The sequence below is a fragment of the Anopheles merus genome, chromosome 2R (genome assembly GCF_017562075.2).
Source record: "Anopheles merus strain MAF chromosome 2R, AmerM5.1, whole genome shotgun sequence".
NCBI classification, from domain to species: Eukaryota; Metazoa; Arthropoda; class Insecta; order Diptera; family Culicidae; genus Anopheles; species Anopheles merus.
Window position 1 is genome coordinate 49,561,196 of NC_054082.1, and position 15,005 is coordinate 49,576,200.

The window sequence follows — 15,005 nt, forward strand, 5'->3', positions numbered from 1 at the left end:
TCTGTGTGTTCGTTTCTCTTCTTCTTCTTCTTATTCTGGCAACATCATCGCAGGTTACATCACCTGGTTAATTACTTGCCATCTCCAGCCGGTGTGCCTTGGGTGAGTTGTCTGGGTGGCAAAATAATTGAACAAAAATATTGAAAGTTTACTACGCTTTTAACGTAAATTACTTTTGCTGAGAGAAGCATTCATGGGTCAAGTAAATATAAATTTAAATTGAACGTGGTTTTACCTGCGGCGAAGTTTCCACCATGCCAACAGAAACGGTCCGCATCGGAACCAGTGTTAGCCGGTTGCGTAAACAAAGCCACCCTTCGACAGTGTTTGGACGTAAACAAGAAACAGATGACGATAAATTAGTGCACCGCGTCTGGTCGTCGTTATCAACCATGTTAAAGCTACCCTTCGTTTTAAGGGGAAATAGAAGATGCCTGTCCTCGGCGCTCTATCTCACCGGCGACAAGGCACGGGAACAGTTCGCGGTGTTAGTACCTTACCTCGACTTCAACCACAAATTGGGCAATCTAGAGAGCCTGAAACGGAACATCCGGCTGCGAAAGTATCCACTGGATTGCGACAATCTCATACAGCAGTGGGAGCTGTACCGGGACGTGGAGAGGCGCAAAAAGGAAATCGAGCAGTACCGCGCGGACCTGCAGAAGCGTATCCAGCAGTCGTCCAGCAAAGAGGAACAGCAGCAACTCAAGTCAAGGGCCGTCCTTGCTCGGGATGATTTAAAAATGCTCAAAGAGCAGAGCTACAAAGTGGCCGATGCATTTATTGCCAACAGCTTCCTGTCTATCCCGAACGATCTGCACGAACGTACACCCGAAGAGGGGGCGAAATGTATTTACGAAAAACCGGAACCTCCACGAGCAGCCACGAGCAATCGACCGGGCAATGTCGACCCGGTTCAGGAGCAGCTGGAAGAATTCGGTCCTGCATGTCTGTACATGACAGGGGATGCGGCCTGGTTGGACCTTCGATTGCCGATGTACTGCAGCGAACTGTTTCGGCGCAATAAATGCATCCTGTTCTGCAATCCTGACTTTGTGCGGAGCTTTCTGGTTGAGGCGGCTATGGTGAGCAAGGAGTCGCTGTTTCTGGTACAGGAGGAGGACGAGCCAGCGGATAAGGTGAACCTGCTGCATCTATGTGGCGGTGGATCACTCCTCAGCTTCCTAGGCTACTTCACGAAATTGTCGGTGTTTCCTTCGGCGCTGCCACTGCGGCTAGTCGCCAGTGGCAAACGGTATCATTTCGAAAGCGCTCAATCGAACGAAGTGCAGGTGTTTGGAGCTCACACAACGGCCCAGGGCGCGGTGGAACTATTCGATGAAATGGTACAGATATATCAACAGTTTTACGAGCAGCTGCCGGTCGGTTATCGGATTGTGCAGGTAGCAGCACCCGATCTGCGCCCAACCCAATCGATGCGCGTGGACTTTGAGGTCTTTGATCGGCGAAACCAAAGGCACGTGAAGGTGGCCGAGTTAGGGTACTACACGGACTTTCTTAGCAAACGAATCGCCTTCATCTACCACGAGGGTAAAGTGCAGCGTTTTCCGCATGTAATAGCGGGCACCGCTATGAGCTCGCTTGAGCTGATTAAGATTCTGCTCGGCAACGGCATAACGATGCAGGATTTGCCGATGCTTAATACATTCGAGAACGAATAAAGTGCAAACGACTTCCCGGTCGAGAGTAGAACTGTAAATCTTATGTATTTATTTAAACTCCCTTTAAACTCTGCTCAGTTGATAAATGTGGCAAAAATAATCTCGATAAACAATAACACACTCAACAAACAATCGTACATACTACCCAACAAATGTTACATGCTTCTTGATTAATGTAGATAAGTATTAATCGTTACATGCACGATTTTCACTAGCCCATCTGTACACCCTCTATTGATATGGTTCTTGTATGCTCGGCAAAGCCCCGGCCAGACCTTCGGCCGTCCACGTTTGAACGGTGTTGCTGGCGGTCAGCAGAATTAGATGTTGATACTTTGAAAACAGGGCGCTGTAAAGAGAGAAAGCAACGGTTAATGGAATACAGGCCAGTTTGCGAGCACCTTCGCGTGCGCCACCTACCACTTAACGCCATTCGGTTCTACGTTAACCTCCCGCAGAAGGGCAAGATTCCAGCTTGAGTAGAACCGCACAATGCCACTTTCGAGCGCGACCACGATACAGTTAACGCCGCAGCCTTCCTTTACCGTGGAGTACGTTATCGCATGTATTGGACTCTCGACAAACACGTGCTCGACGTACTGCGCGTTGATCGTGTACAGTCGCAGCTGATCGCGCCGATTCGTGTCCATCGTGATGTTCACGTAGTCGGCGTTATAGTTTTCCGTTACCTCGAAACTGTCATCTTCCTCCACCAACGTTGCACTGCTCCACGACTCCTGTCCGCCAGTGGTCGCTGTGGCGGGCCGGGCCGAACCGGCACTCGCCGAGTGTACCAGCACAATGTCACCGAGCGTTGGACTGATGGCAACGTGGCTGATCCTCGAATGCAGCATATTGACCGGTTTGGGAATTTCACGCACGTACATCAAACTGTTCACATCCCAGATGGCGGCACAACCGTCGAGCGAAACGCTCACGGCGATCTTGTACTCCATCGATATGCGTATGGCACTGATCGGCGCCCGGTGCTTGAGCAACTGTATCGGGTACGCCCAGTCAATCTGATCGTCGTGCGGTAGCCGCTGCTCTTGCTGCGGCTGTGGCTGCTGGTCGTCCGGATCCATCTCTAACCGACGGCGCAGATTGGCGCTCTTTCGATCGATCCACCGACGGAATGAGCTGGAGCGCGAGCGAGACATCATCGCGACCGACGGTTGCATATTCTGATTGAAGAAGGAACCCCTTCTGCGGCGCGATCGTTGCTGAAACACGACGATCCGTCCGGAACGGTGGCCGAAAAAGATGCTCGTACAGTGCGCATCCGATCCGCAGGCCGTGATGGGATCGTACGCGACGCTGTTGCTACCGTAGAACAGTTCCCTCGGCCGTTCCGTCGACCCCGTGTCCTGGAGCAATCGTATTCTTAACCGATCGTCCATTTCACCCCAACTGATCGTGTAATGCTTCTTCAATCCCGTGCCTTGCGCGATCGCACAAAATATGTTCATCTTTTCCGGCAACACAAATACCTTATCACCATCGAGGGTAGCCAGTGTGGCAGGCGGAAGTGTTCCGCGCTCTATCACAATGCCGCCCAACGATTCTTTCGAATGCTTCTCCCACACATCGGCCAGTCTAGGATCGGACAGTATGGGACTTCCGCAGTACAAGCCCCACCGTAGACCGACCACGCTTTCCAATACCTTCGGCGGATTGGCTACGAGCGGGTTCATTGCCGGCGGAGGATGCGGAGTGTCGAACAGACGGCGCGGCATCTGTCCGTACGTTTTGACCATCGTTTCCAGCGCTAGCTTCATGACCGGATCGTCGATATCGGAGGCGGTGAAATCACAGTAAGTGGCCGGATGGAACACGTTGATAGCATCGATGGCCGCCTGGCCCGACTGCTTGTAGCCGAAGATTAAATCGATCCAGTGGCTCAGCTGCCGACGCACGATGTTTGCCTCCAGTGCCTGGCGGTGAATCAGCACAAACAGGCGGGCGGAACCGCCACACCACGCCGGCAGCTCTACGTGATTGACCGGTTCGCCCGACTGCCGGGTACCGAAATCGAAACCCTCCTGGTTTTCCAGAAACTCGGGAAAGGTGAAAAATTCCGGTATCAACTCTTTCACGTCGGTTGGCGAATCCTTGCTCGCCAGGTTCCACGTCGTTTGGAGCGAGTGGAAAGTCCGGTCCGGTATATCGAAGCTGTCGTCCTGATACTGCAGAAACAGCGATGTGAACGGAAGGACACGCACCAGAAAGTGCAGCACCGTGCCGGAGTTGGAGTAGTGTGAGCTGTAGTGGTATGGCTGAATTTTCCGTCGCCCACCATTCGGATCGCCACTCTCCGCCTGCCGCAGATGGTTGTAGTTGTTGATGTAGTGCTTTTCCAGCTCCCGGTGCTGCACCGCGATGGGTTTTTCCAGCACGCGAAAGCTTCGCTCGGCCAGCAGATCCAGCGTCCGGGTGTCATAGTTTGCCAGCACCCAAGGGAATACGGGATACTGCATGAGATCGTGATGCGTACGTCCGGCAATCTGATTCAGCAGCATCAGATACTCCCAGTTCGAGAGCGCCCCTTCGCGCCATTGCTGCGTGTAATGATCCAGCTCCTGGCGGCCACAGCGCACGACGAGATCGTGGAAAAACCCTTCGAACGTATCCCGTTCGCTCGGATCGCGGTGAAACACGATGAACAGCGATTTTCCACACTTGAGAAACACCTCCACTGCCGACTCCTGGTGCTCGTACCGCTTGGTCCAGATTTTGGTAATGTCGTGCAGGTCGTATATCTCCAGCTCGCCCGCATCGTACGGTTTCAGCACCAGCTCCGTGCTCGTTATGATGCATTCGCACTCCTGCTCATAGCTCGGCGAGGTTTTGCGCACCGTGAACGTGTACAGCACCTGCTCCTCGACGGAATACTCGTGCCGATAGTCGTTTGAGAACAGGTACGCCAGCAACGGTGTCTGCTCACGCTCCTCCTCTGCTCCGTGTTTGCTTTCCGGCAGCGTTTCCTTCAGCAGAAACCGCCGATCGATGGTCATCTGGCAGCGCCGCATGCGCTTCAGCGCCATATCCGGCCCGTACGTGTCATCCAGCTCCCAGGAGCTTGGATACAGCCGAGCATTGTACCACGGTGCGTCGTCGTGCGTCATCCGATCGACCAGCCGGTGCCACTGGTCGTAAAATCGATAATCGTTATCCTTGCGCAGCTGTATGATCAGCTCTTTGCGCAGCCGGTTCTGCTTTTCGACGCTGTTGCGCGTAATCTGCATCGCCGCGACCGTACACGAGTAGATCAGCTTCTCCTGCCGTGCGATCGATTTCATTATCGTCTGCTCCTGGTCGTTCATGCTGATCGCACGCAGGTACTCGAAATCTTTCAACGTCTGCGTCAGGCTCCAGCTGGCACCGTGCGACAAACCTCCATCGATCGACTGATAGAAAGCGTTCACCAGGCGTAGATCTTCCAGCGGGATGTGCTTTTGATTCAGCAGCAATATGCTTTGCACAAACACTTTCAGCATCTTCACGTCGCAGATGGCTGACAGGTGGTTGCCACCACTTTCCAGGTACTGGCCCAGCTGCTTGATCGTGTAGATTTTCAGCCGAATGGAACGCTTGGGCAGCAAACACCAGAGGATAATATTGCCACCGCGCGGATTACCATTCAACGTGCGGTTCATCAGGTGCCGGACGAGTGCCGTCTCCGGATCGGACAAGTCGCCCTCGGGATCACTGTTTGTGACGAACTGAATCGCCTTATCGTGCAGTCGATTAAAACGCGTCTTCACTTCCGACTTGGAGAGAACACATCCTGCAAGCTCAACGGTGAAGGCTAAAGAAGAGAACAAAAAGTATTTTTAAGTTTAAAGAGCATTTGAAAAATACGTCAGAATGATAAAGGATAAACATGCCAAATAAACTTACAAGTGTTTTTGTGACCAATAATTGACTGCTTGGGACGAAAGATGAATATTTGCAGAACATTCCGCAGCAGGGCGGCGTGAAGATCGCGTACCGCCCTGGTTACACGTTCGTTCTTGTGCTTTTGTGCCACCGTCAGTCCGTTTAATAGATCCCAGAAAGGCTGCAAAACACATTTTAAATTTAAAATAAGCCTAATTACAAAAGCCTTGCCTTCTTAGTTCGTCTGTCTAGCTGCACTTACATTCGCGACACTGCTCAGTATCATTAGGTGTGAAAAGCTGGTTAAAAACTCCAGCAAGTATGCTCTACTTTCCTCCTGCACGAGCTCTTCTTTCTCGTTCATTTTCACTGCCGTCTTTACCAGTGCCCACACCAGCCCATTGTCGATCATGTGCTGACCGGCCCGGCGACGATGCTTCGTGCAGACGTACTCTATCACGTGCAGCACGCCGCGAAACAGCGTTGGATCAATGTGTGCTTGAATGAGAATCGCTATCAACACGTTCAGTCCGTTCTCTCGCACGATTTCCACCGACCGATCCTGCAACAGCGTGGCCAGTGGATGATCGTCTCCGCGATCCATCGCCAACGGCGCGTGTGATTTCGTTATCCACCGATAGCAGCTGCCCAGCAGCTCCGCATTGACGCTATGCGTTCCGATTTGATTGGCCAGATGGTACCAGAACACCTTCGACTGCTCCTCGCTGTACTGTTGCAAAACGGATCCTCCACCGGACGGACCCGAGCTGCCTCCAGCAGCACCACTGCTGCCCGCTGTCCGCGCCCCATCGATCCGATCATCGATGACGGCCACCAGGTTCAGCAGCATGGTGCGGATGCGAATATTGCCATTGTTGGCTAGGATGAGCAGCGTTTCCAGGATACGGTTTTCTCCACTCAAAAACTTGCACGCATCGCTGTCGGGCAGAATGAGCAGAAAGTCACACATGACGCGCAGGAAGCTCTCCTGCAGGAAGTCGTTTCCGGTGGCGAAGTAGTTTTGTTCGAAGAATTTGTACCTGATCGTGGTGGACGCTGTGGACGAGGACGATGTCGTTGGTGCGCTTTGAGATTGGTGTTGCTGTGGGCCTGCATTGCTGCGGCTCGCCTCATTACGTGCGCAGCAAGAAGCTCTGCGCGGCGATCCGCCGGTAAGGCGAGGCGATCCGATCTGCTTTTTCCGGCTGCCAGACGAGGCTCTGATGTTGGGCGTGCTTTTCAACCGTCTTAGCTTCCGTTTGCTGCTCCCCCGGTCGATGCTGTCGAGCAAACTTTTCCGGCGCAACTTCCCCTCGGCAATGGCTTTATTTAGCTTTTCATAATACTCCTCCATGCCCAGGCCACTGCCATCTGGTGAGTTCATTTTTGGACTTTTCGGTGTGTTTGCCGTCGCACTACGGTTCTTATCATCGGGTGAAACGGTGATGTTTGGACTGCTGTTTGCATTCGTCGCGGCGGTCTGACTTGTGTCTATGATGAAGCTCGTCGTGGCTGACTCGAACGAGCTGTTGCTGCCGGAAGTGATTGTAAGGGGGAGAATTTTCCGCAGCTGTGACTGTGGACGAAGGCGTCGATCCCGCAGCTGCAGCTTGGGTGTCGACGGTCCACTACTGCTGGCAGCACCACTGCTACTAGCCGCTGCCGTCCTGTCACCGCGCTGCTTTCCACCGCCACCGAACTGGTTGGGGCTTATGTTGAAGTAGAACTTTTGTCGATCGTGCGTCACATAGCTGTCGGTGGGCTTGTGCATCAGAAGCAGCAGCTCCATGATCTCATTCAGCAGCGTCACCTTCGGCGGCGTCTGGGACAGGATCGCAATCAGCGATACGAGCATGTCTGCGGCATTGCGGGAAATTTTTACCGTTTTCGCTGGAATGACGAAATTTACTCGACAAAAGTCGATCAGTGCCGACACCAGGGACGCATCCTGCAAACGCTGACAGTTGTACATCATGCCCGGATGTTTGTCGCGCGTGGCGGTAGCTAGTACGGACAGCAGAATGTCCAGCACTTCCTCCGATTGGTCGATCCAGATTTGAAAGTTTTCCAGCAGGAACGTTACCATGCCCGGGTAGCGAATGCGGGCCGTGGAGGTGGTCAGTACGCGATAGTGATCGCCCCGCTTCGCCACGATCGGTTGATCGAATGCCACCTCCAGCAGTGTCGTCAGCAGGGCGACATCTTTGTGGCACTTTTTGTTCTTCAGCACTACGCCGATCAACTCGAGGTAGTTGCATTGAACGAACTCGTTGAAGAAATCGTGATTGCAATGAGCGACGCGAAGCAGTAGCTTCAGAGCCGCCACATGCAGGGCGGGCGATTCGCTGAGCTCCACAACACGGGCGAAGCATACGAGCATAATGGACACACCGCCGGCGGTTAGCAACGATCGCTGCAACGATTCAATTTCTATCGATCGCAGCCTGCCAGCGTACGACATTAGGCCTATGTTTTGATGGCGAGCCACGAATGATTCCAGCTTGTTGGCCGTCAGATATCCTAGATGGGCCTTTTCTAGCAGCTGCAGGGAAGCCACTGTGCGCAGCGTGTCGGTTGAAAGTTTCGACAAGTTTAGCGTGCCATAGTTTGGAATCATGTATCCGGTGGCGAAGGCCACCAAATTTGTAACATTCGGCCCGATGGCGTACAGGTTCGCTAAAGCGGCCTCGTCCGTAATACATCTGCTAAACACGTGTACACCGGACAGGCCGTACCCAACAGAGCACTCGTTCGGTCCGCCCGATCGGTGTCCTATGGCAAGCACGGTTAAATCCGTGTCGATGTGTATCTTGCAGGGATTTGGTAGCGAAAACTGTGCCAACTGTTGCACACCGTCATGCGTAATCGTTACCTGCACCGAATCATCGTTCTGCTGTACGGCGAACGTTAGCATCGACCAGCACCCTTCCGGTACGCACCAATCCTGCCCTATCGTACACTGGCGCAGCAGCACATCGGCTGGGTCGGGATCTACCCGTTTCGGTGCGCTCGAATCCACGCTGTACTCGGCCGCTTCCTTCCATGCCTGTCCAACGGGCAGCTGCTTGAAGCAGTACACGCACTGTGCGCGCGGTGTATCGAGCATAAACGTGTGTGACGCCGCCTCGGTCATGCCCCGCAGCAGGTGTTTGTACATCCACAAGTGTTGCATTTCCTTGGTGCAGTTGTCGCAGCACTCCGATCTGCTGATGGCCTTGCTGAGATATTGCTTCGTGTTTGTAGGTACTATCAGCCGGTCCGGCTTGCTGAACCGTACCACCAACTGGCGCTGGGAGTTGAAATAAACCGACAGCATTTGCTTTTCACTGCCGACGGAAAATAGGTGCGTAAAGTCCGTTTGCTGCCGGTCGGCTAGCTGTGCCACACGAACCCACGCCGAAACGGTAAAGCCGCTACCATGCCACGGGTAAAAGTTGGCATAATTCAAGGGCACAATTGTGGCGGCGTCGGTCAGCCCGGTACGCACATTGAAAAACAGATGATGCTCTCGCAGAAACGTTATCTTTTTCGCCAACAGTACGTCACAGGAGGAGGAAAATGTACGATCTGCATGTAGCACTGGAAACTGTACGCACTGGTAGCATTCCAGCCCGGAGCCGGCCTCAAACAGATTTGCCAGCTTTGTGAGAATCAACTGCACCGGAGGGTCCTTGTGTCCCAGCAGCTGTACGAACTTGATCAACACTTCCGGTACGTCCAGATCCACGATCAAGTCCACGATGGCCGCCTGTAATTCTTTCAGCCGTACGTCACTCGTTTGCAGGACCGTCGCAAACCCGCGAATGAGGTACAGCGAGCCACCGAGATAGTTGCGAATAATGTTCAGCTTCACCACCATCTGGGCCAGTACGGGGCACCAGTGGTCGGGACGCTCCACGCAACGTCTTGATAGTTCCACCAGAACCTCCGTTACGATTGTACAGATTTGCTCGTTTACCAAACGGTTTGCGTTGCACTGTTTCACCCCTCCGATGGATTGCTTTCTCCCGATCAGTTCCGCAGGAGAATATGGATCGATTTCCACGTCTCCCTCGTACCCGTCTTCTCGCGCGGTTGTAAATGACTCATCCGTTGAGCTCAAATCATCCCTTTCTTCCTCGTGGTATAAGGGCGCCACCAGTTGGTCTACCTCGTGGTCGTACAATTGCATTTTCGCGAAAGCACTCCGTTCAAGTTCGGTATCAACAACATCTTGCTGTATGACGGCTGAATCTTTGCGCATTTCAGCCACCTTTAGCAGTGCATGCAGCACGTTGATAACGTTGTTCGCTGTACTGGGACACTCCCAGTCTTTGGTGGCACAGTTTAACAGCATTTTTTTCAACTCCATTAGCGCAACCTGCATCGCGTTTGCTGCAATAGAGAACGAAACAATTAATCGCCAATTTGTTGGTTATTTTTGTGTGCACCAAATGTTACATTTAGTAGTGTCCGCGCAGTAAAGAAGAGGCAACAAGAGTGTTTATATCGAGAGCCAACTACCAAACCCAACGCTTCAGTATGTGTGTCTCATTTATAGGGTTTCAGCGAATAGGTTCCAATTGCGAGTGGGTTCAATACACACACACATAAACACAAAAGAAACAAGCAGATCGAATTGCATCCGTTCCACACACCCTTCCAAACACACCTTGCACATACCCCCACAACTAGCTCAACTTACCCAGCTCCGGTTTTAAGCTTTCACAATCCTCAGTGCTGCCCGGCAGACCGTCCATGAGGAGCTGCATTGAAGCCATGACGATTTCCAGCAGGCTCGTTAACCTTTTCCTTATCGTTGGATTTCCCGTCTCAATCAGCAGCTTTCTGGCGACCGCTGGCAAACTATTAATGCGTCGTTCCAGCGAGTCTTGGTGATCCGGGCCACCCAGAATTTCCTCCATCAGGTTGCTTAACATCTGCCGGATGTTGAACAGCTCCGTAAGGGACCACTTCTTCTCCAGCTTACTGTCACGTACAGCTGATTGGCCGTTGGGAAACAGAAACTCTCTCTGCCATTCTTCGGTGATCGTAGCAAGCTGCAGTTCTCGCAAGAAGGAAAAATCATCCTCCTCCTCTAGGGTCCCGGGTATGGCGATGGTTCCAACATGCGCAACATTAGCAGTGGCACTATAGTACAGACTGGCGGCACTCGATATCGAACCATCGATAAGCTGGTCGTTAAAGTGAAAGATATTCAGTACGCTTCTTCGCTCCGGTTCGAAACCATGCAGCTGTTCGCCGTGGTTCGTTAGTTGAAGCAAGGCGGAAGATTGTTCCGTGAGCGTAGGTACCGTTTCTTGAATTGATTTAAGCCGACTGCGAAAAAGACAAACGCTCGCTAAGTTGTACGTGAGATCTAGAAACTGTCGAACTCCGTTCGCGCCATCGTAACGGCGCAGGAACAGCTTGCGAAAGCGTTTACTTTCCTTCAGCAATTGCCGAACCGTTTTCCAGTGCTCCTGGTGCAGTTGCAGTATCGTTTCTAACGATTCTTCTCGCTGCAAGCGCCTCGACGGCGACTGCTTCTCAATCAATTTCAGTGGAACATCCAGCTTGCTGTCGGAAATTATTGTAAAAAGACTTCCAACATACGCGATATGCTCATCCAAGTTGGAGAACAGAATTTCAGCCAGCTTTTGCTCGAACTCCTCCGTCAACGAGCCACCGCGCATGCCAATCGTCATGATCAGGTGCATGCTGTGTGCAAATTCCACCCGTCCACTAAGCACCCGCAATAGTTCCAACGTTTCCTCGCGATAGAACAGACTCATCTCACGTTCCTCCTGTTGCATGACAACACGACAGACAATCAGCAGACAGGCGTTTACAATATCCCTTCCACCGTCATCCTCGCTTGCGAATCTGGTGACCGTGTGTTCCGACTCTCTTCCTTCTTTCATACGATCGAGCTCATCTTGCAGCAGCTTTAGCACCAACTCTTGCAACATAAACGATCGCAACCGGTACGGAATAACTCGGGCAATATCCAGCAGATAGCGCAGAAACGTTGGCATACGGGATCGATTCTCCAACCGCCTAAACTCTCCAAACACCTCCCGATGGGTGCGAGTGAACTGCTCGTAGAACGTGTTGGCTGCACGATCCGATTCGCACGTTTCACACTGCGATCGGTTGAAGATCGCGTGCACCACGGCACGGCTTGCAAAGGTAAGCCGCAGCTTCGGTATCAGCTCGTCGTTGGACAGCTTCATCAGCACCTCCAGCGTGTTTGCGTTCGTGTTGCAGCAGCAAAGCTGATACACCTTGAAGAAGCTCACCATCAACCGTTGGTCGGAGTGTTTCACCTGCGGGAACAGATTGAGCAACAGGTTTTCCAGCGCACACACGTATCCGTTGCGAGCTTCGAGGCGCGAATGATGCAACCGGAAGCGGCTCTTCCGTGCCTTCCTGTAGCTGGCTCTGGTTGGTGCGAGGGCAAAAATGAAATTCTGTAACATTTTTATCAGCATCTCAATCAACCCAGAGGAACAGTTTGGCATCATTTGTACGAATGGTTCCACATCGTATCCGTTGTTATTGTTGTGTTTGGACCCGCACGCGCGTGTCCCGAGCTGCAGGTAGCTGTACGTGTGCTTCACGATCTCAACATTACTTTCCAGCAGCTTAAATATCGTCAGAAACAGCTGTTCGCTCACGAGATTGTGGCAGAAGTGCAGAAACGTTTGATTGACCGCGGCCACTATCGTGTAGATCAGATTGTAGGTAAATTCTGACGATAGTGCATCGATTGGCCGTTCGTTTAACTCTTCCCGTAACAGCTCGATCATATCGGACGCTACCGCACGCAGACTAAGATCGTTCGAGTCGAGCGATTCGAGAAAAAACATATTGTTCAGGCACAGCATCACCAGGCCGAGCAGTTTGTGGCGTATAATGTGTCGATTCTCCAAGCTTTCCTCCAAACGTTCCTGGCGCTTGAGCTGCTCCAGTGCCACACGCAGACAAGACACGGTAACGGAGTTTTCATCGATGGTGAGCACATTTTCGTGCACGACCAAGCTTTCCAGCAGATCCAGCACGGTGAGGGTGAATTGATCTTGCGAAAGCGTTTTCGAATCACTCACCGTGCAACGATGCAGGTGCTGTGTCGCGCTGGCATAGTCAGCCGTAGCGGCGAACGTTTTGGGTCCACTCAGTTGCCGCACAAAGGCTGCCGGTATTGCACCGGACCCGCCACCTTCCTGTGAGTTCGAGTACGAGCGGAGCAGCGCCGCAGTGGTTCCCCCATTTTGTAAGGACCGTTTAAAATTGTCGCGATACCAGTCCCCGTTGTAGGTGGGCATTTTTAATGCGTTGCGCAAAAATTCGCCGTATCCTGGTTGCAGCGCAAGCGGACTGTTCGTCGGGCAACTGTCTGCCGGGTGCCACTTCGTGGTCGGTAGAATGCGTACCAGTAGGGCCGCTATTTCACGACTGTTGGCAATATCCTACAGAGCGGTTAGAGGAAAAAAGAAGCAAATAAAACCTTGATCGAATTGATTCACACGCCACACATACTTTGGCACCAATTTTGGACAGCGTTCTTAGCAACAAACCACCAATGTCGTTGAGAAAGAAATCCTTCAACCACTGGCAACGGCTTTCACTGCTATCCGCACGAAGAAGCGATTTTGCCTGCGAAGATAATTTAGTAAACGTAGATAAGAAAATAGCTAACAGTCTTGGCATCTAGGGCAAGTATTTGTATCGCTTGTAATTGGTGTGCCCACAAAGCCGCGATGCCCAAGTTACGTTGGGCAGTCTAGGGCATGTTTTGAATCGGTTTGTTATGCCTTCACATGTGTGTAGCCAGGCATGTTAGCAACCGAACGTACCTCTTCTTCATCGGAGTTAACATCTAGCGTTCTTTCCACTGCATGGCTTGCTTCGACGAAGGCGGCGGGTGGGGTGGTGATAGTAGCCGTGGAAGAATTATTGCGCGATCCAACCGTCGTGGATGTTGAATCAGCCCGAGCGTACCGTTTTACGGCGGGATCACAGATTTCGTATATCAATAAAAGCAGCTGTCGTGATAAGGCGGATGAAATATTCTCGTACCGGCTGTGGAAAGGCGTACAAAGATAGAGAGAGAGAGAGAGAGAGAGGAAGAAAAAAAGCTCATACAACAGCATAGATTAAGCGCGCAGGGGATTCATGCAGCAATTGAATCATCCGTGTCAACTTATCTCCCAAACACGGCAAGCATTGGCCGACTCCAGCCAAACTGGAATAACTGCTTCCGGAAAGTGATAAGAAAACCGGCTCCGTGACGATGCTACTTACTTCAACCGATCGAGATGTAAACGATCCTCCTCGCTAAGCTGGTTGAATCCTTCGAGGAACTGTTCTATCTCCGGTTTCCGCTGCAGAAGAAAAAAAAGGGTTATCAAAACCACCGCACCACAGTATGTCCATGACCATGTTTAGAGGTAATAGTATCTGCCGGTACTACTCCGCACCACCTACCTGGTAAATGTCCGCCGACGAATGGCTATCGTAAATGTGAGCCCACAGCTCGCACAACTGACCGATGCTGTGACGGATGGGCGATTCTAACGCCATGTTCGCGAGGGTTGTGCTGAGGTTTGTTTACCATACGGCAAAAGGGGGGTTTAAAGATTGCACCTGGCTTACTGAGAGGAGGAGTTTGTTTGCGCTCGCAAGGCTTTCGCACGACACTACACAAGTTCAATATTTACGGTCAGCCTGCCGCACACTACTTTCTTGCAATCCCATACGCCGTGCGTTGATGCAGATGGTGATGCAGATCATCGGATCCCAACGGGCAGACCGACACGGCATGCAGGGAGAGGTCACACACAAAATAAGACGCACTTAAAATGAACACTAATCGACAGCACCAGTACACACTTTGTAGGTGTAACAACACAATGGCCCAGTCCAAGAGTCAGCTGGACGGAGTCAGCAACTACACCGCGCAAACAAACAAACAAATTAAAAAAAAGAACGATACATGGGCTCTTCTTCCTAGCCCACTCCGAACTGCAGCGACCTTCGCGATGTAGTAAACCTGCTGCTCATCGTTCTGGTCTGCCCTTGTGGTGTGATTGCACCCAGCTGGGTTTCGCAGTAGCGGGCGATACGACTCGAGGGTCGTTTTTACGAGCAAGCTACAAACAAAAGATACGAAGCGCACACTGACTGCCTGTCTGCCGCACACTACCGTACTATTGCGTAGGATTTTGGCTGCCGATCTGTGTCGAAACGCGCCAATCGTGGGTAGTGGTGGGCTTGTGCAGGATGGTGCGAAGGGAGGGGGAACACTTTGTTTTGGTTCCATTTCACCACACACTTATTTCATACCATTCCACGCACACCAGCAAGCCGTCTCGCACCACTACTACGAAACGGGCGCCGTATAGCTGAGCGAGTCGAGCGCTTCACACATTAGCGTACGGCTATCTTTTCTAAGGGGAAATA

The 15,005-nt window shown here is 52.1% G+C and overlaps 2 protein-coding genes across 2 annotated transcripts; one reads left to right on the forward strand and one right to left on the reverse strand.

Annotated features, from left to right (window-relative positions):
• Nucleotides 1-8: 8 nt before the first annotated feature.
• Nucleotides 9-1,682, forward strand: LOC121591030 (serine--tRNA synthetase-like protein Slimp). The gene has a single exon (XM_041911359.1). The coding sequence runs from the start codon at nt 255-257 to the stop codon at nt 1,680-1,682; it is 1,428 nt and encodes a 475-aa protein (XP_041767293.1). The 5' UTR covers nt 9-254.
• Nucleotides 1,683-1,708: 26 nt separating this feature from the next.
• On the reverse strand, nt 1,709-14,811 carry LOC121591027 (lysosomal-trafficking regulator). The gene is made up of 9 exons (XM_041911354.1): nt 14,031-14,811; nt 13,848-13,927; nt 13,400-13,625; nt 13,083-13,199; nt 10,246-13,012; nt 5,824-9,935; nt 5,583-5,742; nt 2,103-5,490; nt 1,709-2,031 (listed from the first exon to the last, which is right to left on the reverse strand). The coding sequence occupies exons 1-9, from the start codon at nt 14,124-14,126 to the stop codon at nt 1,914-1,916; spliced, it is 11,064 nt and encodes a 3,687-aa protein (XP_041767288.1). The 5' UTR covers nt 14,127-14,811; the 3' UTR covers nt 1,709-1,913.
• Between the last annotated feature and the right edge of the window lie 194 nt (nt 14,812-15,005).